At 42.9% G+C, this 27925-nt stretch overlaps 1 protein-coding gene across 6 annotated transcripts in view; it reads left to right on the forward strand.

Annotated features, from left to right (window-relative positions):
* Positions 1–27925, forward strand: part of PAXIP1 (PAX interacting protein 1) — an 87835-nt gene that overhangs the window by 45054 nt on the left and 14856 nt on the right. For 5 of the 6 annotated variants that reach the window (XR_005224091.2, XM_037891087.2, XM_037891088.2 and 2 more), the window contains 8 exons: positions 3917–4012; positions 7591–7728; positions 13094–13215; positions 13815–13999; positions 14157–14200; positions 16026–16093; positions 18908–19010; positions 26892–27060. Coding sequence is in view for 5 of the 6 variants with exons in the window: in XM_037891087.2 (XP_037747015.1) it covers positions 3917–4012; positions 7591–7728; positions 13094–13215; positions 13815–13999; positions 14157–14200; positions 16026–16093; positions 18908–19010; positions 26892–27060 (925 nt within the window). In the remaining variant the exon portion in view is untranslated. Of the gene's footprint in view, positions 1–3916; positions 4013–7590; positions 7729–13093; positions 13216–13814; positions 14000–14156; positions 14201–16025; positions 16094–18907; positions 19011–24922; positions 27061–27925 lie in introns of those variants that run through there. The other variant, XM_043541563.1, reaches the window with a different exon arrangement.

Raw genomic sequence — 27925 nt, forward strand, 5'->3', positions numbered from 1 at the left:
CCTCCCTATGTTTCTGCAACCGCCTTTCTTTTTTCCTCCCTGCATGGACCGTGATAACTTCAGACTGCTGGGTCCTCAACGCAGAGGCCCAGGGCTATACCCTCCAGTTTCTTTCTTCCCCACCCCCAATCCCTTCCCTGTCCCTCTTCAGGGACGCTTCTCGTGAAAGTCTCTCCACATAGGAGGTGAAGGGCCTGTTGCAGCTGGGAGTGGTGGAAGAAGTTCCTCGTGAGTACAGGAACAAGGGATTCTGTTCGTGGTACTTTCTAAGACCCATCGTGGACCTGCGAGACCTCAACAAATATCTAAAGAAGTTGAAGTTCTGCATGGTCTCCCTGGCCTCCATCGTCCCCTCCCTGGATCTGGGAGACTGGTATGCTGCCCTCGACTTGAAGGATGCATACTTTCATATTGTGATCTTCCAAGGACACACAAGCTTCCTGTGCTTCACAGTGGGATTGGACCACTACCAGTTTGCCGTTCTCCCTTTTGGCCTAGCAACAGCACCGAGGATGTTTACCAGGTGCATGTTGGTTGCAGCAGTTTACCTCCGGCATCAGGGTATTCAAATATACCCATATCTCGATGACTGTCTGGTCAAAGGCCACTCCAGATCTCCAGTCCAAAGGGACATCGCGATGCTACAGGTCACATGCCAGTCCATGGACCTGTTGGTGAATGACAAGAAGTCAGTCAATGTTATTTCCGATGCAAAGGATAGAGGTAATTGGAGCGGTGCTTGACTCCTCCTGCACCAGAGCTTTCCTGCTGCAGGAGAGGTTCCAGACGATGTTGGACCTCATCGCGGGGGGTCTCTGCGTTCCCTCTAACCACAGCCAGGGTATGTCTGCATGTGCTGGGCCACAAGGCAGCATGTCCATATGTTGTCCACCCAGAATGCAACCCTTGCAGCAGTGGCTGGTGACAGTCTATTTCCAGTCCAAAGATCACCTGGACAAGGTTGTTACTGTCCCACCAGTGATACTTACCTCCCTGCAATGGTGGACCAATCCCAAGGCAGTCCTGGAAGGAGTTCCATTCGACAGCCTGCTCCACTCTGTCGAACTGATATCGGACGCTTCGGACATCGGTTGAGGAGCACATCTAGGCGAGCTACAGACCCAAGGGACATGGTCCCCGGAGGAGATGATGTTGCACATAAACATCATGGAGCTCAGAGTAGTACATTTGGCCTGCGGGATCTTCCTGACACATCTGTCAGGCAAGGTGGTGAGAGTATTGACCCACAATACGGCCTCGATGTTTTACATCAGCAGACAAGGGGGAGTATGCTAGTCAGCTCTGTCAAGAGGCTTCTCTGACTCTGGGATTTCTGCATCAAGCACATGATGCACCTGGAGGCCTGTCACCTCCCCAACATGACCAGATCACTTCAGTGGGTCTTTTTTCTCTCCCCACAAATGGTTGCTGCATCCGGAGGTAGCCCAAATGCTCTTCCAGAGGTGGGGAACTCTGCAAGTGGACCTGTTCGCCACCAGACAGAACAGAAAATGTCATCAATTCTGTTCCCTGCAGGGTCTGGGCAAGGGCTCTCTCTCCGACGCCTTCCTCCTGTCATGGTTGGAGAGCAGGGGATGGGGGGTCTGATGTATGCGTTCCCACCGATCCTGCTCATTAGCAGAGTCCTGTCAAAAGATCAAGAGAGACAAGGCCCAAGTCATCATGATCAGTCATCATGGCGTGGCCACGCCATCATTGGTTCAGCACACTGATGAACCCAACAGCAATCACTCCCTAGCCCCTTCCTGACCGACCGTGTCTGATTTCGCAAGATCATGGGCACCTCCTCCATCCCAACCTCACCTCCCTCCACCTCACGGCATGGATGCTGGATGGTTGAACCCGGAGGAGCAGGCCTGCTCTGATGAGGTCCAGCAAGTCCTCCTGGAAAGCAGGAAGCCTTCCACCAGAGCAACCAACCTGACCAAATGGACGAGGTTCTCCCACTGGGCACCTGAGTATAACCTGTCTCTGTCGTGCTCCTTACAATCTGTCTTACATTACCTGCTTCATCTTAAGAACCAGGGACTGGCCCTCTCTTCCATCATGGCGCATCTTGCGGCCATCTCCTTTTTCCACCCACCTATCCAGGGTCAGATGGTGTTCTCGCACGACGTGTCAATCAGATTTCTGAGAAGCCTCGAGAGGCTCTTCCCGCCAGTCTGGGCTCCTGTGCTACCGTGGGATCTTAGCTTGGTTCTTTCTAGGCTCATGGGTCTGTTCTTTGAGCCTATGGGCTCCTGCTCCCTTTCCCACCTGTCATGGAAGGTGTTTCCTTGTGGCGATAACATCAGCGAGACGAGTGTCAGAAGTGAAAGCCCTGACATCGGAGCCGCCGTATACGGTGTTTTGCAAGGACAGAGTTAATCTGTGACCCCATCCGGCCTTTCTGCCGAAAGTGGTGTCTTCCTTCTATGTCAACCAGGAGATCTTCCTCCTGGTGTTTTGTCCCAAGCCACACACCACTAGTGAGGAAAGGAGGCTGCAGACGTGCCTTGGGGTTTTACCTGGAGCGTACCAAGCCCTTCCACAGGTCGACCCAGCTCTTCATCGCGACAGCGGACAGCATGAAGGGCCTTCTGGTGTCCTCGCAGAGGATTTCCAACCGGATCATCTCCTGTATCCGGTCCTGTTACGACAGTGGTGGGCAAGTTGTGGCCCGCGGGCTGCATGCAGCTCGTCAGGGTAATCCACTGGCTGGCCGCTAGACAGTTTGTTTACACTGACCGTCCGCAGGCACGGCCACCCGTAGCTCTCAGTGGCAGCAGTTCACTGTTCCCGGCCAATGGGAGCTGCGGGAAGCGGTGGCCAGCCCACACCTCTTCCCGCAGCTCCCATTGGCCAGGAACGGCAAACCGCTGCCACTGAGAGCTACGGGCAGCCGTGCCTGCGGACGGTCAATGTAAACAAACTGTCTTGCGGCCCGCCAGTGGTTTACCCTGATGAGCTGCGTGTGGGTTGCAGGTTGCCCACCGTTGTGTTATGAGCTGGCACAGGTCCTACCACCACCAATCATGAGGGCCCATTCGGCCAAAGACCAGGCATCCTCTGCCGCCTTCCTGGCGCACATTCCCATCCAGGACACGTGCAGAGCCGCAGTGTGGTCTTCGGTTCACGCATTCATGGCGCATTATGCCATCACTCAGCAGACCAGAGATGACGCTGGGTTCAGCAGAGCTGTGTGGCAGTCTACACGTCCATGAACTCCTACATGCCTTCGTTGGTACTGCTTGGGAGTCACCTAGAATGGAATGGACATAAGCAAGCACTTGAAGAAGAAAAGACAGTTACCTGTTCCATAACCGGTGGTCTTCGAGGTGTTGCTCAAGTCCATTCCATGATCCGCCCTCCTTCCCCACTGTCTGAGTTTCCGGCAAGAAGGAATTGAGTGTGGGGGGAGCCGGTGGTGCCCTTTATACCGTGACTTGTGCGCACCGCTCCAGAGGGTGCCGAAGCCGGTCCTCTACAGATAGCACTGAGGGAAAAACTTCCGGTGCATGTGGCGAGCACCTAATATGGAATGGACACGAGCAACACATCTCGAAGAACACCAATTACGGAACAGTTAACTGTCATTTTTAAATTCATACAAAGAGAAGCTGTTCCCAAGTAATGCATTTTTAAATCATTATGAATGAATGTGTTTTTAAAGATGAATAAGCAAGAGAACACACTTGTCATATTGATGGATTGATGTATGAAGAACTTGGCTTTGTTTGCAAAACTTTCTTGCTTCTTGCAAGTATGCAATTGTTTTTTAACTGAGGCCAGCACTTAAGATGTAAAAACACTCCACTAACATGAAGTCTGTTAAGCAGAGGAATCTGTTTGGAACTGTGGGCTTGTTAGGTTAACGAACATTTTAATTAAAAATTTGGTTTTAATGGTTTACCAGATCATTCAAGCACATGGCGGCACTGTGGACCCTACGCTTACAAGCAGATGTACGCATCTTCTCTGTGAAAGCCAAGTCAGTAATATGTATGTTCAGGTAAGCAAAATTAATAACATAAGTTGACACATGCTCATGTACTGAAGTATCATTGAAGTATGTCAGTGTTTGCAGGTTTTATTGTACAGAATAAATAACACACTATTGGTCAAGTTCTTCAGTTTTCACTAACACAGAACACATTCCATTGCTGTTTCTGGGAATTTGTCTCAGTAAAGAGTGCAAGATTTGTCACTGTATTAATAACTTCATAGCTCCAGTGGGAAAAGAAGTTGACAGCATATGTGAAACTGTCACAGTTATTAGATTCACAGTGTGGAGTATTAATACAAAGAATTGGAGAAATTATGAGACCCTGCAATTTAAGACTAGAAAATAGATTTTTAGAGTAGTTCTACGTTAAATATTTACATTTTTTTCATTATTTCTTTTTTAACCTGCTGTGTGCTTGTCTTTCTGACAACTTGTGATCTGATCTCATTAATTCACCATTTTCCTTTTAAATGGAAGTTGTTTTATAAGTAAGACTACAATGTTCAGTATTTCAGCAGATACATGATCTGTACATACAATTGAAAATAAATGATAAAGTGGAACCATACAGTATAAAATTTATATTCCTTTTTGGAACTCCATTACTGTACAAAAAAAAAAAATCTACCGATTAGACTGTACTTGTACATAAAATCCAGACCAATTTATCCTCAAATACACATACATGTTTAAATTATATAAATTGCAACTAATTTTATACCAGTAAAACCTTTGTAGGCTTTGTTGCATATTTGTCAGGAGACGTGGGCTGCACCTAACTTGCATTGAAACGCATACATTTTACATTCTATTTTTAATCAAAAAAAATGCACACAACCCTAATACTTGGTACAGTGGCTACAAGAGAAAATCAGAGTGTATACTGGCACTGTTTCTCTCAATCCACCTTTTAATAGGCTTTATAAGAAATGGTCTTCCACATTAATTAATAAAATAATAGTAAGGGGGGTTAATCAAAATTCAAAAATGATTTTTAAACAACTAGTTCTGGTACCCTAAGGGGAGGAAAAACATGAATAAAGTGTAACGTTCCTTTAATATTAGTTCAATCTAGGACCACAAACAGTAAAATGCTTACATATGGTTATTGTGTGGTGCCTCTATGGGATATGGTCGAGCGCTTCCGTTGTGCATTTCTTATCTTAACATGTTTTGGATTTCCTTTAAGTGTAACCTCCACTCTGAATTTCCTGGGTTTATAATTTTCGGTTTGGGGATAATTATAACTTGTAATATTTGTTATCCTTAGCTTCCTGTCAGCCGTAACTGCATCTTACCATAGCTTTTTGTCTAGGAACAGAATCCATGAATAAGATTTCAATTAATTTTTCTTATGGGGAAAGTTTGAAGAGTCTGTGTTCCATTATTAAAATCACATGGGACAAGGAAAAGACTTATACAAATGGTAAATTTTCAAGGGACCTGGTTTTTAATTTAGTATTTTAACTCATAAGCTAACTAATAGATTTACCTGTACATTCTCAGAAAAATCATTCTGTGCTCAAATAGTAAGTGCCGTAAGTTTGAGGAGGATATGCTCTATTTTTCATAGATTGTCTCTTTAAGTGAAGAATGGAACACAAACCTTAACTACAGAGTTCTTCTTTGAGTAGATGCAGCCACATACTGTATTCCATTTCGGTGTGCATGCAACCGGCTCGCTAGAGCCAGAAAATTTTGCCTAGCAGCACCAATAATGGGGTTGCACTGACCCCTCAGTTCAACACATGGGGGTTGGAATCAGAGCTCTTCGTGGTTTCACATCACAATCCTCTCTCCGTTACTGAGAGCTTTCTCTGTATATGGTTGTATAGTTAGCATCCTATTAGTGTTAGTAAGTTAGTGTAGTTAGTTATCTTGGATGATACCCTCACCAGGGTTCAAACACTGCCCATCTGTTGGGGGGAGGGGTAATCCCCATCAGCGATCCCCACACAAGGTGCTTGTTCTGTTTGGGTGAGGGTCACGCCAAGGAGCGGTGTTCAGTTTGTAAATTGTTCACTAAAAGGACTCAGGTGGCTAGAGACCTTTCCTTTAAGCATCACCTCCTTGAGCAGGCCTTGAGGCCTGTTTCAGCACTGAGGCCCATGTTGGATCAGAGGTCACCCTTTGGCTTGGAGAGTAATGTCGCTCCCTGCTTTAGGGCTGGCATCTCTCCCAAGGGATGAAGAAGCCATTTGCCCTCCTCGAGTTCGCCAAGGAAAAGGTCTCATAAGAGCAGTCGGGACTGCTTCAGATTTTATAGAGATTCTTCTTTGTCTAAGAAGAGTATGGACCGGCACTGTGCCACTCCCAGCATACAGAATGGAGCAGTTTCTTCAGAGCTCTCAGTGGTACTGCGTAGAAACTAGCGAGTGTCTGTACCGTTGTCTCTGGTTCTGGCCCTGGGGTGTCCGTTCCTTACATGCAGTTCTCTAAAGACAAAGTGACCTTGTGGCCACACCTGAAGTGTTGTCTCAATTTCACTTGAACCAGTGTATCTACCTGTCTTCTGTCCCAAGCTACATTCAGTCTTGGAGGACCAGCGTCTTCATTCGCTGGATGTTAGACGCTCTCTCTCCTTTTATCTGGAGAGGACTAAACCCTTTCATACTTTGCCTTTTCAGTTCATGTCATATGCAGACTGGATGAAGGGACAAGCAGTCTTTTCACAGACAGTCTCCAGGTCGATAACTTCCTGCATGAAGATTGCATATGAAATAACACGAGCTATGCCCTCTCAGTGGGTGCAAGCTCACTCTGAGGACACAGGCTATGTCAATGTTGTTTTTAAGTGACGTTTCAGAATTGGATGTTTGCAGGTTTGCCACTTGGTCTTCTGTGCATACATTTACCAACCATTATGCCATTCCTGCGGCATCCAGAACAGATGCAAACTTTGTTAGAGCAGTCCTGCAGTCCTTGTTTAAGTAGATGCCAGGCCCCACCTACTGCAGGTACTGCTTGTGAGTCACCTAAATGGAATACACGTCTGAATCTGCTCAAAGAAGATACAGTTACTTACTGTAACTGTGGTTCTTCAAGATGTGATATAAATGTGTATTCCACATCCACTCCATCCCCTCTGCACTGGAGTCTATACTCTTGATTTTTGGTGTGAAGGAACTGAGGAGGGTCGCGGCGGTGCTGCCTTGTGAAGCCAGGGGAGGGGTTACACCCAGGAGGCGCAAGCATCACCCTCCAACTAGTACTGCTAGGCAAATTCTCTGGCTCTGGTGCTCTGGGTGTGTACATACCTAAGTAGAGTACACATCTGCATCACATCTCAAAGAGCTATAGTTACTATAGGTAACCGTTTCCTTTGACCAGCTCCTCCATAATATTACAAGAGAAATAAAATGTATATTCTGGAACACCCAGGTCTCATGTTCATAGTATGTCTGAAGGAGATGTAGTGTGAAAGACGGCACCTAAAGGGCTGGGGAAAAGTAGTATATCCTCTGGGAGCTCAAAAGAGCAAAACATGCCTTTTTAATGGGTTACATGGGTGTCCTAGCACACTGTTTTTAATATAAGTTAAAGCTAGAGTAACAACTTCTAACTGTATATACATGTGTTGGTAGGCTGTGAGAGAAAGGAAGAGGTGCATCACAGCACACTGGCTGAACTCCATCTTGAAGAAGAAGAAAATGATACCACCACATCGAGCCCTTCATTTTCCAGTGGCATTCCCACCAGGAGGAAAACCATGCTCTCAGCACGTAAGAAAACCTGAAGTTAAAACAACTAGCATTTTCTTTAAAAGCTTAATTGCACCGAGTATTGAATATTTGTTGTATTGGGGCAGCATTTAAGTATCCAGTACATATCCAGAAAATACCTAATTGAAGTAAAATGTGGACTCCTTTTCCCAGTGGTGGAATTGGCTTCAGATACATGTAAATAAAGGATTTTCTCTTGTTCTTACAAGTGGTAGTTAGAACTTTCCACTTCTATGGTATGTACCATCCACTGATCTCGAAGTGTTTTACGCATTAATGAGTTTTAAGCCTCACAACAACACCCTTTAATAGTTCTCCCTCTTACACACGAAGAAATTAAGGCACAGAGATTAAGCAAATTGTCCAGGATGGCACAGCAAGAATCGAGATTAGAATCTAGGTCCCCTGTTCTTTAACCACTAGACTGTGATCACTTTTCTCTAACTTCATAGATCCTAATGTTCTTGCAACTGTAGCAGTTTTTATGTTTTTGTTTTTAATGCTCAGCATTGGGAAATCCCAATTTGCAGGACCAAAAAGAATAATGAAACCTGTTCTTTGATTGATAACTAACCATTCACAAACTCAAGAGATTGGATTTTGACACTTAAGGTTGAGAAATGATATTTTTTTGAGTACAGTGGATGGCGTCTTAGTTGCACCACTTTCATTAACACTAACGGCAAAACCCTCCACAAGACATTGAACTTTCTCCATACAGGTCCTGATCCTTCAAACATTTGTGTATGAAGTCACTGAATAATGTTTGCATGATTGGGGCCAAAACAGTAGTTTCAGTTCCTGTAACTTTTATGAGAAGATTTTGAATTCAAGTAAGGAGGGACATGTAGCATAGGAGATAGCTATATTAGGATGATGCTTTCTGTTAACTGGGCAATGAAGGCTGGAAAATTTTTCAGTGAGCAGAATTTAATGTTTGCATTGATGCCTGAAGCAGGATTTGTAAAGGCCAAAAGCAACCTATTAATTTGGGTGTTAAAATATTCCTTTAATCTTGAGTGCATTCTCAATAAAGAAAGGTTGATGAGGACTTCGTAGGGGTCAGACAGCAAGAAATCAAGTAGTCAGTCAGTACTGTTCAGTTCATTGCAGTATAGAAACCGATCTCATTGGTCCCAGATCTCAGTTACTGTGGTCCTGCACTTGAGCCGGGAGTATATTGAGGGAACAAAATAAGCTTGAAGTTACCTTTTGTGCTCCCCGTATTCTGATGCAGCTAGGGTCCTGCTGTGCTCCTGGTGTAAATTAGTCTAGTCTAGCTTCAGGGCCCTAGGAAGGAGAGAACAGTTGCAGTGCCACAGCCGCGGCATGTGGGAGTGGGAGAAATGCTGATGTAGAGCCCTTATACCTGCTGAAGAGGCACCCTATGAACAGCTGAACATTCTGCAGCCTCAGGGCCCAAGTAAGTTGGCTCTCCTAGTTAACGAAGCCTTATTGGAACCAGTGAGGTTGTTCTGGCATATTCCAGTATTCTGCGCCCCCACACCTAAGAGGGCCAAGAGGGGCTATTTTGTCCAGGCAAAGGGAGCCGAATTTATGTTCTCCCACTCTACCCCCAACTCCCTGGTGATATAGGCTGCTACAGAAAGGACTAGGTCACAATACTTTTGGACCACCCCATCAGACAAGGACTCCAAAAGACTCTACCTTCTGGGGAGAAAGGTCTTCTCTTCTGCTGCTTGCAATTTTGCATTGTCAGTTCCCAGGCCTGCTAGTTAAGTACAACTTCAGCAACTATTCTAGGCTGGTAGCCTCTCAGGACAAACTTTCCCCTGAAGACAGACCCCAATTTCTCTCCCTTCTAAAGCAGGCAAGTTAGTGGCAAAAACAGTCCTTCAGACTGCAGTTGATGTAGTGGATACAGCATCAAGAAATTTAGCCACTGGTATGGTTATGAGAAGGGATTTTTGGTTGCAATCCTTGATCTTTCCCAGGGAAAAGAATAGTATCCAGGATCTTCCCTTTGACGAGGAAACCGATGAGACTCTTCATTCGTTAAAGGACTTGAGGTCAACCCTTCATTTCCTGGGGATCTACATACCAGCTCCAAAGAGGAGGCACCAGAGTCAGACCTATAAACCAAGACCGCCTCCCCCTCCTCACGCATTCTACTACCAATGTCCTGCCAAGTCTCCATGCAAACAGAAGACTCAGAGGCTCTGCTTTTCAGCCCTCTCTACCACCATGATTGTGACCCATTCTCAGCCCCCTCATAGGATCCACGCTAGATCCATGCTTACCATCACTGCTGCCACATACCCCTTCTCCTGCCACTTTTGTAGGCCATTTTACTCTTTTTGCCCACAGTTGGGAGCTAATCATGATGGACAGTTGGCTTTTGAAGCTCATCCATCAGGCATCCTCTATAAAGTTCCTCTCTTTCTGTTTTTACAAACCCCCTTCCTGGTACCCCTTCAGGGACCCCTCTTACGAGGTGATTCTTTAACAGGATGTGGAATCCCTACTACTGCCTCTGTGGTGACAGCCCAGATGAGACCTCAGGGCCGTACAGTTTTTCCATATCTGGAAGACTGGCTCCTGGTAGGATGCTCTCGATGGGAGGTCAGGTCAGCTACACAATTCCTCATTCAGTTTCTCGCATCCCTGGGGATTTGTCTGAACAGAGAAAAGTCCATTTTATCCCTCACGAGGATGCTCAACTTTATTGGGGCAACATTGGATTCTTTTTCTACAAATGCCTTCCCTCCTCCCTGCAGAAAGATTTCAAATGATGTGCAACCTGATTTCTCTGATATCCTGCAGACCAAAGACTACAGTGAGAATGTGCCTATCCCAGTGAGGCCACTCATGTGACACCCTTTGTCAGGCTTCATCTATGATGCCTATAGGCCCAGTTCAATTCAGTCTACTTGCCCAACAAGCACCACATCAACGCCAAGATGATCATTCCTTCCAGGATCATTGCTTCCTTCATATGGCGGTCGAACCTAGAAAAGGTGAGAATGGGAGCCCCCTTCTCTACTCCCACTCCTGTTGACACCATTGTAACAGATGTTTCCCTTCTGGGGTAGGGCACCCACCTGAACAGTCACACTGACGGGACACGTGGACCCCACAGGAGGCTAGGCTACACATCAACATAATTGCAACTGTGGGCACTCCGCCTCATATGCAAGGCCTTCCTCCCACTTATATGTGCCTTCCATATCCAAGTGATGTCAGACAATATCACTGCCTCGTCTACGTAAACAAATGGAGAAGCAAGATTTCTCCCACTTTGTCTGGAAGCAGTCAGGCTTGGAACTGGTCCATCAAGCTCAACATTCCTATCCAGATAGCATACCTCCCAGGTATTCGCAGCTCCTTAGCAGACAACCTCAGCAGGTACTTCTAGGCAGACTGCAAGTAGGAAATCCACAGCCTATTCTGACAGACATATTCATGCAATGGGGCACATCTCCTGGGACCTCTTTGCGTCCCAAACAAAAAACCCCTTCCCCTGTATTGCTTCAGGGGAGCCATAGGCCATGACTTCCAAGATGACGTTCTCCTGTTGTTGTGGAGAAACATTTTCATGTATGCCTTTCCTCCCATTCCCCTGCTTCCACAGGTCCTGAGAAAGAGGTGCAGCAAGGCCAGCGTCATTCTCCTAGCACCCTACTGGTGCAGTTTTGGTTCCCAGAGCTGCTGTCAATGTCAGCCCACCCTCCAGTAAAGCTCCACCCCTTCCCAGAACTCCTAATGCAGGACAGGGGCAGAATCAAAGACCCCCTGCCTGAGCTCACGCCACCCCAAGGCCTTGTGTTTGAATGGCCGTTGGAAGTAGAACGTTCTTGTTCTTCCCCTGGTCCAAGCTACACTTACCCAAAGTAGAAAAGATTTGACTAGGACTTGCTCTTTAGCTAAATGGAAGCATTTCTCCACCTTTGCACAGCACAATCAGTCTTACCCAGTCACTTCAAGCATCCTGATTGTTTTAGATTACCTCCTGTCTCTAAAGAAGTCTGGTCTTTTGATCGGCTTGTTATAAGCCCACCTTGCAGCCATTAGTGCCTTCTTCCCTCCAGTAGCCGGGCACTCTCTTTTTACCCACCCAGCTATGACACAATTCATGAAAGGTCTCATTGATGCCTTCCTGCCAGTTATTAAACCTATATCGCTATGGGATCTTAACCTCGTGCTGTCAAAATTCACCAGACCACCATTGGAACCCTTAGCAATGTGCTTCATGTCCCACCTATCCACGAAAGTAGTGTTCCTAGTGGCCCTCACTTTGGCCAGAAGGGTCAGCAAACTGGGAACCATCATGGCAGATCCTCCCCAGAGGTCTTTCAGAAGGAAGAGGTATCCTTTTGCCTCCAGCCTAAATTTCTCCCCATGGTTATCTCTCAATTTCACATCACCCAGTGTATTCACTTATCTGTCTTTTTTTTCTAAAAACCCCATGCTTCTCCTGAAGAGAAGAGACTTCACTCCCTTGGCATCCCACATGCTCTGGCTTTTTGCCTGCAAAGAACCAAACCTATCAGAAAGTCACCAAAACACTCTATTGCAATTGCAGAGAGATCCTGAAGTCAGGCCATATCTTCTCAAAGAATTTCTAAGTGGGTTTCTGGCTTCATTGTCAAATGCTACAGGCTAGCTCACAGCCCACTCCACAAGAATACAAGCCACCACTATCAGATCTGTACAGGAACTCCCAATGCAGGATATAGATACAGCTGCCAGCTCCATCCATGTTTCCTAGACACCATGCACAAGTCCAGGCCTCTGTTGCAGATACAGCAGTGGGATCTACAGTATTGAAAGCATCTTTGCTTCTGGCTTCCTCACACCCCCTTCCAGCTTGCCACTCACTCACGTGTGGAATATACATAGAAGCCAGCACTCGAAGAAGAAATGGAGGTTACTTACCGTACCTGCAAGTTCTTTGAGATGTGTGATTCCCTATCTGCATGCCACTACCTGTCCTCCATCCCCCTGCTTTGGATCTGGTTAGACTTGCGGTAAGAAGAGGAACTGGGTGGGGGGCATCCACCCTCACTGCCTTTTATACCCTCACTCAGGAGCACAAGGAGACCTACTGTGCAGGTGCAGTCCAACGGATACTGCTTGTTAAACTCTCCGGATTCACGTGCACGGTGTGCATGTGTACCCACACGTGGAATACAGATAGGGATCACTCCTCTCCAAGAACTTCCACTTACAATAAGTAATCTCCATTTCATTGAGACACGCTGACAAGTTCACCAGGCTAGAGAAGAATAATCTCTTATCTATTTGCAACCTTTGTGTGCATCTATGTAAATACTGCCTAGTTCTTTTATTATTATTATTTATTATTACTATTATTATTTGTAACTTTCGTTCTTTTCTACAATAGATTATCTCAGTGACCGGATTTGTTGATAGTGACAGAGATGATCTCAAACTAATGGCTTACCTAGCAGGGGCCAAATACACAGGCTATCTGTGTCGCAGCAACACAGTTCTCATCTGTAAAGAGTAAGTGGTTTATTTCAACAGCATTCAAATCTTCAGTAACCTATTTCCAGTCTAGCTACAAAACTATCCTTGATTATGTTAGTGACTTCCTTGCTATGTTATTCATTTATAGCTATTTCATAATAAAGGCACTTATGTTTTAATTATTTTTTTCCTGGAGTGATCCAGACAACTGCAGTATGGATGCCCAGTTTTATTAATTATATTTCTAAGTCCTGTTATATTCCAGTAATTACAATTTTTTACTTCTGACTTTAGAAAGCTAACTTTTGAGCCATTAAGTGTAAAGTTATTTCTTTTAAAGAGAGGGTACAGTTATTAGGCCATTTATAAGTAAATGGTTAATACTGATTGGTTAAGAGGTCTTCAACTAGAGCCATTTTAGATCTTCTGTTCTGGGCAGAAATTCTAGCTCACCAACCACTCACATGTATAGCAAAAACATTTCTTAGGAAAAACAGTATTTGGCTGCAACTACCAATAAAAAATATCCACAGGGTAGGCTGAAAAGAGAATGTTGGCATTCTAGAACTTACTGAAGGAAGTACCTTTTTACTAATGTGAATATTTCCCCCCCCTTCCCCCCTCCGCACAATAAGGCCTACTGGGTTAAAGTATGAGAAAGCCAAAGAATGGAGGATACCATGTGTAAACGCACAGTGGCTTTGCGATATATTGCTTGGAAATTTTGAAGCATTACGGCAGATTCAGCATAGCCGATATACAGTGTTCAATCTTCAGGATCCACTTTCTCCTACTCAGCATCTAATTTTAAACCTCCTCGGTAAGTGGGAATTTCCATTCACAATATCCTGTATACCACAGAGATTAGCCTACTGGACAAAATTATAATTGTACTCAGTCATATTGGACTATGTCATCTCTATTTTTGTAACAAATTACTCACACAGTCCTATATGTTTTTTCTTCACCTCTTGTAGATGCTTGGAGAGTGCCATTGAAGGTATCATCAGAGCTACTAATGGTATGTTGACGTAGTCTTTCAGTTGTGTTTTCAACTAGTTATTGCTAGGGCTTTGTTGTATCCATGTATGAGAGAGTAGGTGAAAATCAGGATGGGTATAAAAGTATATTTTTTTAAAAAGCCTCCTTGCTATATTTGATAACGTTCTCCATGTTAATTTATTGTCATGCTTCAGCAGAAAAAGAAAAGAAATCATTTCGCAAAATCCAAGCAGTTTTGGGTGCCCACTTGAAATCTCTTAAAGGATTCTGGTTTTCAAAGGATCTGTATTCAGCACATTCTGAACCTGAGGCCCCTTTTAATACGTTTCAGGTTGGACAACCAAAATCATTAGTCACTTTTGAAAATCTTGGCCTTAATGCATAATATTTATACTGCGCAAAATTAAGGCAGAATTGTTCCATTCATATGGCTTTGAGTACTGTTATGAGTACACAATATCAAGTCCCAAAATCACGGACTTGGTACCAAGTGAAAGGCATTTGTTATCTTATTTAAGAATATTATGTTCTAAAAAGTTGTATTGATAAAAAAAATGTGGTAAGACTGTAGTGTAAACTGTCAAAAGCAAGGAAATTTAGAATGACCGTTCCACATTTTCCTCACGTTTTCTTGATAGTGCAGTCCATACTGTAGACTATGTAAAAGTTCTTTTATTTTATTTAGACTAATGTAAATACAAAAATTAAGGTTGAAGTGACAACTTCCACTCTGAATTTCCTTTTTTGTCAATGTATAATAACATTAACCTATTTTATGATCTTGAAAACTTTTAGACTAGCATTTCTCTAGCTTTTAACAATTTCACAATGTTTGACTCGATTTTATGTTAATTCTAGTTTGCACCAATGAATATACAGTTCAGTTGTACAACAGATGGCATTTAGATAAAATTTCACATTGCACACAAAATACTTGCCTTATCTTTTCTGTTCTGGATTATTTGTTATGTCAGTTTTATTATCATACTCTTTAGTAAGCAAGAGCTGATTAACCTCTAATTCATTTGAACTTTTTTTTTTAGCTGTCAAAATATTTTAAATAATTCCATTTTTTTTCAAGCACTCAGCAGTGGACAAAACCAGTACTAAAGTATCCCTGACACCTGACCTTAAGCCCGATGCCGTCTTCCAGTTTTTTAAATGGATTTTAGATACTTAGGAATATGGTCTTGTGTGTCTGCACTATTTGGTACTTACCACAATATTTATGGAGGGACTGATTGACTAAGTAGGCAGCAATAGGATATGCAGCCTTCAATTTCTAGGTTGCCAGTTGAAATGTAGCCTGTGCTAGCACATATTTTTCATCTACATGTAGATTTAGTTGCCTTCATATACTTTAAGACAGGGGTTCTCAACCTTTTTCTTTCTGATGCCCCCCCCCCCCCCCCCCCCCACCCAACATGCTATAAAAACTCCACGGCCTGCCTGTGCCACAACAACTGTTTTTCTATATATAAAAGCCTGGGCTGGTGTTAGGGGGTCGCAAGCAGAGCAATTGCCTGAGGCCCCATGTCACAGGGGGCCCCGCAAAGCTGATTTGCTCAAGCTTCAGGCCCAGTGGTAGGGCTCGGGGCCCCAGGCTTCAGCACCGCACAGATTTGCTTTCTGCCCTAGGCCCCAGGGAGTCTAACACCGGCCCTGCTTGGCAGACCCCCTGAAACCTGCTTGTGGCCCCCCCAGGGGTCCACAGAGCCCTGGTTGAGAACAGCTGCTTTAAAATATAGGAGTTAAATGTTTTATTGTGAAACAGAAAAACTAGGATGGCTAATCAGAAAGTTTGTGCTTACTTCAGACACAAATGTATGGTGGTCTAATTGCAGGGTGTGAGATTGCCCCTGAAACCAAAGCAAAATGAATCAAGTCTTCAGCCTTCTTCTAAACGGGCAAGGTAAGAATAACTGGCAACCAGTGACAAAAGCTCATTAACTTCCTTTTGCACAGGCTTCTGTTTCCTTTGCTATTAAAAAACTTAGGAGAATGTCCACAAAACTGTCCATTAATTGTCCGCCTGGGACCATCGAAGCCCTTACTTAGTAAGATGGTTGTATCTGGCAAAAATTTTCTACATGTTGCCACTAGGGCTGTCAATTAATCGCAGTTAACTCACCCGATTAACTCAAAAAAATAATCACAATTAAAATAAAATAATTGCGAGTATCGCACTATTAAACAATAGAATACCAATTGAAATTTATTAAATATTTTTGGATGTTTTTCTACACTTTCAAATATATCAATTTCAATTACAACACAGAATACAAAGTGTATAGTGCTCGCTTTATATTATTTTTTATTACAAATATTTGTACTGTAAAAATGATAAAAGAAATCGTATTTTTCAATTCACCTTATACAAGTACTGTAGTGCACTTTTTTTATCATGAAAGTGCAACTTACAAATGTTGGGTTTTTTGGTACATAACGGCACTCAAAAACAAAACAGTGTAGAACTTTAGAGCCTACAAGTCCACTCAGTCCTACTTCTTGTTCACCCAATCGCTAAGAGAAACAAATTTGTTTACATTTACAGGAGATAATGCTGCCCATTTCGTAATTACAATGTCACCTGAAAGTGAGAACAGGCATTGCATGGCACTGTTGTAGCTGGCATCGCAAGATATTTACGTGCCAGATGCACTAAAGATTCATGTGCCTCTTCATGCTTCAGCCATCGTTCCAGAGGACATGCTTCCATGCTGATGACACTCGTTAAAAAAATAATGCATTAATGAAATTTTGACTGAACTCCTTGGGGGAGAATTGTTTGTCCCCTGCTCTGTTTTACCAGCATTCTGCCATATATTTCATGTTATAGCAGTCTCAGATGACCCAGCACATGTTCGTTTTAAGAACACTTTCACTGCAAATTTAACAAAATGCAACAAAGATACCAATGTGAAATTTCTAAAGATAGCTACAGCACTCGACCCAAGATTTAAGAATCTGAAGTGCCTTCCAAAATCTGAGAGGCATGAGGTGTTGGAGCATGCTTTCAGAAGTCTTTAAAGGGGAACACTGATGCGAAAACTACAGAACCCAAACCACCAAAAACAAAAATCAGCCTTCTGCTGGTGGCATCTGACTCAGATGATGAAAATGAGTAAGCGTCGGTGCACACTGCTTTGGATCGTTATCGAGCAGAACCCATCATCAGCATGGATGCATGTCCTCTAGTGGTTGAAGCATGAAGGGACAAATGAATCTTTAGCGCATCTGGCACGTAAATATCTTGCGACGCCAGCTGCAACAATGCCATGCAAGTGCCTGTTCTCACTTTCAGGTGACATTGTAAACAAGGCAGCATTATCTTCTGCAAATGTAAACAAACTTGTTTGTCTGAGCGATTGGCTGAACAAGAAGTAGGACTGATTGGACTTGTAGGCTCTAAAGTTTTACATTGTTTTATTTTTGAGTGCAGGGTTTTTTGTACATAATTCTACATTTGTATGTTCAACTTTCATGATAAAGAGATTACACTACAATACTTGTATTAGGTGAATTTTGTTTTTTACAGTACAAATATTTGTAATCAAAAATAAATATAAAGTGCGCACTGTACACTTTGTATTCTGTGTTGTAATTGAAATCAATATATTTGAAAATGTAGAAAACATCCAAAAATATTTAAATACATGGTATTCTATTATTGTTTAACAGCAGGATTAATCGCGAATCATTTTTTTAATAGTGGGATTAATCGCGACTCATTTTTTAAATCTCTTGACAGCCCTAGTTGCCAACTATGCACTGGAGGAGATGGAAAAAAGAGAGTACACCCAGGTAGTGAACTAGAAGAGAGAGGGGAGGAGAGGATTTGGAGAAATTGCGGGGGAGAAATTAGAGAGGCAGAGAACTGGGGGCTTCACAAGCAGGTAAAGGGAAGAAAGCAGAGACAGTGAGAGGAAACGGGATGAGAAGTGGAGAGGAAAACATGGAAGTAAAAAATAGAAAGCAAAACTGAAAAAAGGATTTAAAAAGGCAAAGGAACAAAGAGAACATAGAAAAGGTTGGGAGGGGAAGAGAGAATGGACAAAAGAAAGTGAAATGGAAACACCATATTCATATAAAACATAATAATTGCAAAGGCCTCTTTTTAAATACACTAAAAAGTGAACTCATGAGCCTTTCATGAATCCGAGACTACATCATCTTGTGAAAGATTTCTTCACTCTGTCTCCAAAACTGGGCCCAGCAATTGAGCAGAGACTTCTAAAGGGTTAGCATTCATGGCACAAACAATATGTTGCCTGTTAATGTAAATGCTTAACTCTAGATTAAAATCATGCTGGATGATTGGTTTGACATTGGTGATTTTTCTCTAAGGAATCATTCTGCCATTCACTGTGTAAAGTCTACAGTCCTTTATAATGGTGAAATGTTTAACTTTATCTACAAGTGTAAATAAGGAAAGCAGACAGGGTATCCAATATGTTTCTGGAAAAGTGCTGCAGCTTAAGAAGCCTTTTTGGAGATAGTCTGACTTCCACTGGGTCAGGACTGTGCTCCGTCTGTGCCTTGAACCAACTTAAACACATCTTGTTCTCAGGTTGGCAACCTTTTATCAAAAAGTCATAAATCTTGAAAACCTTTACTTGTGCAGGTAGTCCCATGAGTAAAAGTTTGCAAGATTGTGCTTCAGTGGTTTTAAAATAAAAACATTGGTCCCAGTCTTCATGATGTCCTGTATTTTTCTATTTTGTAGAATTGAGGACATACCACCACCTACTAAAAAGCTCTCACCAGAATTGACCCCAATGGTGCTCTTCACAGGATTTGAGCCTACACAAGTCCAGCAGTATATCAAGGTGACTTTCATATTTGTCACTTATGCACAATATGTTGGAACGTTCGGCAACTTTAGATTATTTTCCCGAATACATCAAGTTTAATTTGTGTCTGCAAGACTTTAGCAGAACAGGCCTAATGGATATAAAGAGAGAAAATTGTAGGGAATGGTTTTAAAATAGTAGAGTATAGTTTTCGGTATATTGAGTTTTATTTGCTAGTTCTATCCAAGTTAGCCTTACTCAAGTACTTCATGCTTGTGTCTAATTTTTTCTTTCCTCGTGTTCATTTTCAAAGGGGTGGGGGTACCTTCTGTACCTCCAATAGCAAACTAAATGACCAAGTTCAGGTGAGGAACATATGAATTACGATACTGAATCAGACCCAAGGTCCATCTGGTGCAGTATCTTGTCTCTGACTCTGTGCAGAACCAGATGCTTCAGAGGAAGGCGCAAGATTACCCCACATCTGCCTACTCCGAGTTATCTGTCTCCCATGAATGTTTAATCCTGCTTCTTCACAGACATTGTTTTACATTTTAAAGCATGAGGCTTTATATCCATTCCAAAACTTACTAATTGTTAAAACTCTGGATATTCTTGTTACCCATATAAAAGTCCAGTCCCTCTTTGAACCTTGCTATGTACTTGGAGCTAGATTCAGAAATGAACTTAGGTGTAGCAATGTTCAGCCTCAACATGCCTAACCATGCCTAGAAAATCCCTGGGATTCTCAAAGCCTGAATTAGGTGCTCAGGCTCCTTATACAATGCATGCGGAGAGATAGACTCATCAGAATGGGAGTCACAAAAGCAAGCACATTAAATGGATCTCTGCCTAAGCCAACCAATGGGAGATGCCAAGCAGAGAGGTATGTCCTAAGCCCCACCCCTCTCAGGGAGGAGGACCTCCCTCATAACTTTTAGCCCAATGAGGTGTATTCCACACATGGGTACATACGTGCCTGAGTCCAGAGACTTTTTAGTAGTCGCGCCCATTGATCTGCATATGCGCAATTGTTTTTCTTGTGCTCTGAACCAAGGGTATAAGGGGCAGTGAGGACTGGAGCCTCTGCAGTTCCTTCGTATCATCGCATGGCCTGAGTCAGAATCTTCTGTGTCCACAGCTTCGTCCTTTGCCTGCCTCAGTCTGTGTATAAATATTGTAAATAGTTTTACTACTTTACTCTTTTAGTGTTAAGTACTAGTATAGTTAGTTAGTTGTTTTTCCCCATCCTGGGGAAATCATCCACGGGAGGCTAGGATTATGCCCAGAGTCCCAGGGTTACAGAATTGTGTTTCTCGCCCCCCGCTCCTTTTCAGTGAGTGACAAACACCAGCACTGCTTTTAGAGCCTAGGCAAGGCTCACATCTTGACCAAATGCAACATTTGTTGCTCCTTCCCTCCCAGAACTCGTGCGAGTCAAGACTTAGAAAAGGCCATGAGATCTCAGTCAGATCCGGGCTAAGGACAACCCCCTAGACATCACCTTTAGTCAACAGGAAGAGTCCCTCCAAGCATAAGCTTAGGGCTCGAGACTGAGACTTCTAAGCCTAAGGTGAAGGCTTCTCATGAGAGTAAGGGGCATTCACAAGCACAGAGACAACATTCTTCCAAGGCTGCCCCAAAGAAAAAAAGACACCCCCAACCCCTTCGAGTTGGGAGAGTTCTTTCCCCCTGGTCCTAAAGATTAAGGCCAAAGTAAACCACCTCAGCAGGAGAAAGTGGCACAAAGGAGAATGGATCCATTTGTTCCAGTACTGGTTCTGATATGCTGACAGAAAAGCATTCACTGCCACTCCCTTTAACATCCAGATCATACTCTGCCAATAACATCACGGCCCTGGAGGGATCCAGCTTCCAATGTGACTAGGGAAACACTGGATCCGACAGTTCCACCAGCTGATTCTCTCCATACCCCTAGATGGTCCGAGACCTACGTCTCTCTGGAGGACATCTTTGTTCTCCCCTATCCTCACTACCCCCTACTCTCAGGTTCGCCTTTATTCACAGACATAACTGCTGCAGAAGAGGAAGCTATTTTGCGGTCATGGGGTCTCTCTCCTCTCCCACCCTTGAACCTGGGTACTGTATCACTGGTTCTGCCAGGATCCAGTTTTTTCATCCGATGAGTCAGAGGTTCTAGAAGAGCCCCACCCTATCATGCAGAAACGGGCCTAGAGAGATCAGGGTTTCATCCTGTAATCAAACTATGAATTTCTCAGAAACAGGTGGCACCCAATGCCATGGGGTTCACCTCAGCTGGTTTATCCTTCGTACTGGGATTACCCAGGATCAGTACATGAACCTTACATGCCATAACCTGGCCAACACCAACTGGCCCCATCGGAATATGTAGAAGACTGAGCTGAACTGGATCCGACAGTTCCGATGGTTTTGGGAGCAATTTCATTGTCTTTTCCAGATGAGGCAGTTATCCCATCTTCACCATTTCTGCCTGACAACTAGAGGCAATATCAGTAGCTCCTACAAAGCGTGGTGTCCAAGCTCCAGATACAGCTTGAAGAGGTTCAGGAGTCCCAACATAGATTGCTGGATATCTTGCAACCTTTGGGTCCCAGTTGAGCAGCCCTCCCTATCAACAAGGCCATCCTGGATCCAGCTAGAACTTCTGCTTCCTGCGCTCCCACCCCAAAGAGTGCTGAGAAGCGCTACTTTGTTCCATTTAAAGGGGCAGAGTTTCTATTCTCTCACCCATCATCCAACTCTGTGGTGGTACAAGCAGCCACTGAAAGATCCAGGCTGCAGCACCCCAAAACTACACCCTTGGACTGGAGTGCCAAGTGACTAGTCCTTCTAGGAGGAAAGGTCTTTGCCTCACTCCAATTTAGAATTTCAAATTATGAGGCCCTTCCTCCTAAATACAACATCACTAATTATGCAGAGTTTGTTGGATTTTCAGGACAAGCTCCCTCAGGAAGATAGAGTTCAGTTCCAGTCCTTAATTGATGAAGGAAAATTAATACCCAAAACTTCTCTCCAGGTGGCAGTAGATGCTGCAGACACTGTGTCCAGAGGGATGGCTGTAGCCATTGTCCTGAGGAGAGATTCCTGTTAGAATCCTCGGGTTTCCCTGGCGAGGAGCAGAGTACCATTCAAGATCTCCCCTTTAATACAGTCAACCTGTTCAATGAAAAGACTGATGAATCTCTCCACTCTCTCAAGGACTTGAGGACAACGGTTTGTTGTCTGGGTATCTATTCATAAACCTAAGAGGAACCATCATAAGCAATGGTACAGACCACCTCTTCAGTCATTTTACCACCAGCGCTCCCAGGAACCACCACACAAACAGACAATACAAAGGCCAAGGTACACAGTTCCTGCATCATCAATTGCCACACCTTACTCTCACCAGAAGAATTTCTTTTGATGGGACAGCTGAGACCTGTATCCCTTTATTGATGCCACATCATCCTACCCTTCAGTTTTTTGGAGGCCACCATATCCAGTTTGCCCACAAATGGAGGGCTTTCATAACGGACAAATGGGTGATGGAAATTATTCACTATGGCTATCTGATCAAGTTTCTGTCAATCCCTATCCACAAACTTCCTTCCCGGCTCCTTTGCTGGGACTAGTCACACGAGGAAATTCTGCATAAGAAGTGGACTCCCTTCTCCACTAGGGAGCCATAGAAAGAGTTCCATCTCAGCATCAAGGGAAAGGAGTCTACTCCTCATACATGTTAGTCCACAAAATGAATGGGAGATGGAGTCTGATTCTCATATTCTGTGCTAACTAAATACATTATTCATCCAAAAATTAAAATTCCGCATGGTCACACTGGCATCAATAATTCCCTCTCTGTAAGAGGGCAAACCGTTTGTTAAATAGTTTGCCCTCTTCCATGGAGGGAATTATTGATGCCAGTGTGACCATGCTGAATTTTAATTTTCATATAGACATTCACCCATCCCACAGAAGGTTCCTCAGGTTCCTTCTTGGTGAAGACAATTACCAATACAGAGCCCAGTTTGGGCTAGCCACGGAACCCTGGGTCTTTACAAAAATCTTCAGTGGTGGCAGCTTGGATAAGAGGAAATTGGTTTACCATCTTCCTGTAACTTAAGAACTGGCTTATGACAGGCAGATCATACAAGGAAGTCCAGTTGGCTACCCAATTCCTGCTCCATTTATTATCTTCCTTCGGAATTAGTGTCACCCAAGAAAAGTCCACTTTGACTACCACAAGGTCCATAGATTTCATGGGAGCCACCTTGGACATAACTACAGCAAGAGCCTATTTACTTATCAAGATATTCCATGCGATGGAAGAGCTCATAAAACAGAAAAAAGAAAAGGAGTACTTGTGGCACCTTAGAGACTAACCAATTTATTTGAGCATAAGCTTTCGTGAGCTACAGCTCACTCACGAAAGCTTATGCTCAAATAAATTGGTTAGTCTCTAAGGTGCCACAAGTACTCCTTTTCTTTTTGCGAATACAGACTAACACGGCTGTTACTCTGAAACCTCTCATAAAACAGGTCATTCTCTGACCTCTGACTTCGGTCAGAACTTGCCTTTTTCCCTTTTTGGTCACATGGCCTTATGCACACACATGACACCATTTGCCAGGCTTCATCTTTCTTGCCTGCAAAATTAGGTTCAGTCAATCTTCTCACCAGAAAAAGTCAATGTCCATGCCAGAATAACTGTTCATCCAATTTTCTGGCCTCTCTTATCTGGTAGACAAAGCTGGAGAAAGTTTGAGTGGGGACTCCTTTCCTCACACCCACAACTAAGGCAACTATTACTACTAATGCCTCCCTCTTAGTTTGGGGAGCTTATCTGGACAAATATACTGCACAAGGCATCCAAACCCCTTTGGAGTCCAGGGTGCCTATCAGTTTACTGGAACTAAGAGCAGTCCACCCGGCCAGCAATGCTTTCCTCCCACTCATCTGGTCCCAGGATATCCTGATAGTATGGTTGTCATATTGTCTGACATTATCTTCACTCATCCCATGACAACTAGATTCCTGAAAGGACTTCTTAGATCCTTCCCACCGCTGGTGAAGCTAATTCTTCATTGGGACCACAGCCTCATTCTTTCTTCTCTGTCCAAACCTCCTTTTGAACCTTTAGCCACATGTTCTATATCTCATCTGTCAATGAAGGTTTCCTTCCTAGGCACCATCACATCAGCCAAGAGAGTCAGCGAGCTGGGAGCACTGATGGCAGACCCACCATATACTACCTTCTATAAATAAAAGGTCTCTCTTTGCCCTCATCCAAAATGCATCACCAAAATAATTCCAGAGTTTCACATTCATCAAACCATCCACTTCCAGATATTTTCCCCCAAAACTGCATGCCTCTGATGAGGAGAGAGAAAGCTTCAATCTCTGGACATCCTAAAAGCACAGGCATTTATCTGCAAAGAAAAACGGTAATTAGAGGACACACAGACTTTTTGTTACTATAGCAGAGAGATTGAGTGGTCAAGCTATATCTGCACAGAGACTTCCTAAATAGATCTCTGGTTGCATTATCCTTTGTTATCAACTAGCTCACATCCCTGCCCCAGAGAGGGTGAGGGCCTATTCCATCAGAGTGCAAGCAACCTCTACTGCATGTATGTGACACTAGACTACTGCATCTCTACTAGAGATCTATAGGGCAGCTACCTGGAGCTCCTTTCACACCTTCACAAAACATTACACTTTGGTCCAGTCTTCTACTACACATACAACTATGAGGACAGAGGTATTACAGTCAGCCATCATTTCTGCATCCGTGCACCCATCTCCTGTTAGACTACTGCTTGCTCATCTCCCACATGTGGAATACACATAGGAACCACCACTCGAAGAAGAAAAGGAGGGTACTAACCTGTAACTAAAGGCTCTTTGAGATGTGCGGTTCCTATTTGTATTCCACTACCTGTCCTCCGTCCCCTCTGCTGTAGATCATAACTGGATTTGTGGTAGGAGAAGGAACTGGAGAGGCGCCACTCTGCACCGCCTCCCACATATACCCTAGGTTCAGAGCATGAGGAGAACAACTGCACATATGCAGAACAATGGACACTGCTTAGTAAAAATCTCCAGACTCAGGCACATGGTGCGCATGCATCCCCATGTGTGAAACACAGATAGGGACCACACTTCTCGAAGAACCTCCAGTAACAGTAACCTCTATTTACACTGTATAATGTTTATCTAAACAAAAGCTCACAGTTGGTACAATTGTTTTGTCTTTGATATTTACATGGCATAGATTTGTAAACCTATTGAAACTTTAAAAATCACCTATTTATTTTATGTAGGAAGTGTGTACACTTCATAGATGTACCAGTTTGGCATTTATAAGATGCATATATGTGCTCTACAGAAAGTGAATATTGGGGTGTTTCATTGGTTTGGAATGAAACTTCCACATCTTCCCTCAGGCCCAGATACTTTTGCCTGAACATCGCCCAAGTAAGCATGATATGAGGAGGATTTGCTGGGGTGTCACGGAGTCTGCCTACCTTAGTACCACCACCACTAGCAATCAACAGAGCATCACTATAGAACTACATAGCAGCTAATGCAGCCTCTGGGCTGCAGTAGTGTTGATGACTGCTTTATGCTTCCCACTCTATCCTTTTTAATGTTTTTATTAACGTAAACTTAAAAATGTAAATTCAGGCTGGGGAGAAGTATTTCTAGTTCAAACAGGAAGAATTGAGGACAACTATGCTCATGATTGAGCTATATTTGATAGTAATAATTCTGGTTCCTTGTTAAATAGTGGTGTTCACAGTAGTCTGTACCACGGTAGATTTCACTGCATTTGTGAGAATCTATTTGTAATTTTCTTGTGATTAGTATGGGATACATGTCTCCAAAAATATATATTTTCATTTAATAGTTACTAGACCTGGTCAAAACATTTAGGCCAAACAATTTTCTGTCAAAAAGTACAGTTTTGTCAAAATAAACATTACTGCAAAACATGTCTATGTTGATGAAATTTTCAGTAAAGTCCAAAATGATTCATTTTGACTTTCCCATTTCATTTTGAGAACATTGAAATGTTTTGTTTCAGCTGTATTTTATTTATATTTTATTGTTTTAACATTATCAAAATGTTTGGACATTAGTGAATTGGAATATTTTGATGATTCCAAATCTTTTTTTTTTTTTTTTTTTTTTTAATTTTTCTTCTGCAAGAAATTTCAATTTTAAAATGTGGAATTTCCCATTTGATGGAAATTCAGTTTTCCAACCAGTTCTAATAGATACAGGAATGAGTTTATGATGGACCTCTTGTTAATGTGCATTTTAGACCAAGCCACCAATATCCTATGTTTCTTATTTAATCGGTACCTTATTTGTATTGCATAATATTGCTGTTTTTCATAATGATGCTGTGGATGAGATAACATTTAGTTTTTAGTGAGTATTCAGTTCCTAGTTTGGTTGGAATTGAGGCGAGCAACAGAAATGATAAAAGGAGTAGAAAAATCTGACCTGTGAGCAAAGGTTAAAAAACAATTGGCATGTTTAGTCTTGAGAAAAGAAGAATTGGTTGATGGAGGGGAGGGAGCGGTCCTAATAGTCTTCAAATATATTAAGAGCTGTTATGAAGGGGTCGATTGTAGTGCATCTCCGCTGAAGATAGGACAAGAATAATGGGCTTAATCTGCAACAAGGGAGATGTAGGTTAGATAGCAGGAAAAACTTTCCAACTATAAGGATAATTAAGCACTGGAATAGTTTTCCAAGGGTGGTTGTGGGATCCTCATCATTGGAGGTTTTTAAGAACAGATTAGGTAATCTAGATGATCTAGGTTTATTTGGTCCTGCCTCAGCACAGAGGACTGGACTAGATGACTTCTGAAGATCCCTTCCAGCCCTACATTTCTATAATTCTATGATTCTAACTTTCAGAAACTCTACATTCTTGGGGGTGAAGTAGCAGAATCTGCACAGAAATGTACACATTTAGTTGCCAGCAAAGTGACCCGTACTGTAAAGTTCCTGACAGCAATTTCAGTAGTCAAGCACATAGTAACGCCGGAGTGGTTAGAAGAGTGTTTCAAATGCCAGAAATTTGTTGGTAAGTGAATACTAGAATCACTCATTCACTATCGATAAACTGAACTTTAAAAAAAAAAAAAAGTATGCAAGGGTGGTAATTATATTTGAACAAAACATATGTTTTGGTGGTTGACTTTGTTTAGACAGCCTTTTTGGAATGTGATATTAGGCATTCAGTTATTGTCTGAATAAACTGTATGTAAAACTTCAAACATAATTCTCCACATAGTTGACAGCTAAGACTTTAGCAGTCTGTTTTGTATTTTAGAACTGACAAAATGTTTAATTTTTTAAAAATATTTCATGGTTGAATAAGGGTTCTGCTATCGGTTTAGTGCTATCACAGGAACAAAATTCACTTTGGTTTTCTATTAACTTTTTCTCTTTCAATTAAAGCCCTCTGCGTTCAGCTTTACGCATGGTTTAATACCAATTACTTTACCCAAAGGAAAGAGAACTAGTTCCTTTTTTCTTAACTGTTAATAACATTATTCCTTATTTTTTAAACTTTCTGAATTATCAAATAGCATAGTATGCACTAATATTACTTCAAGCCTTCATAACCCTCCCTCCCTTTTCTTTATTTCTGTTTTTGGTATAGCCAACCGTAATTTTAACGAGTGCTTCACCCACTTGCACTTCTGCTACTTTTTAGGTGTCCAGGTTGGTTGGGGGGGTGGGAGGGGATTTATTAATTTATTTATTTGGAAAAATTGTCAAAAACAAAAGTGCACATTTTATGCATTATGTTGGTAGGCATGACTGTAATGTAGACAAAGAAAAAATAACTAATGTTGATCCACCCCTTTTATTAAATTAAATTAGGAGGTGTGCTTAACAGGAATTTTTCTTAAGTAAAGATGAAAGCTTGAGTCCAATGCACT

This window comes from Chelonia mydas, chromosome 2 (assembly GCF_015237465.2).
Source record: "Chelonia mydas isolate rCheMyd1 chromosome 2, rCheMyd1.pri.v2, whole genome shotgun sequence".
NCBI classification, from domain to species: domain Eukaryota; kingdom Metazoa; phylum Chordata; order Testudines; family Cheloniidae; genus Chelonia; species Chelonia mydas.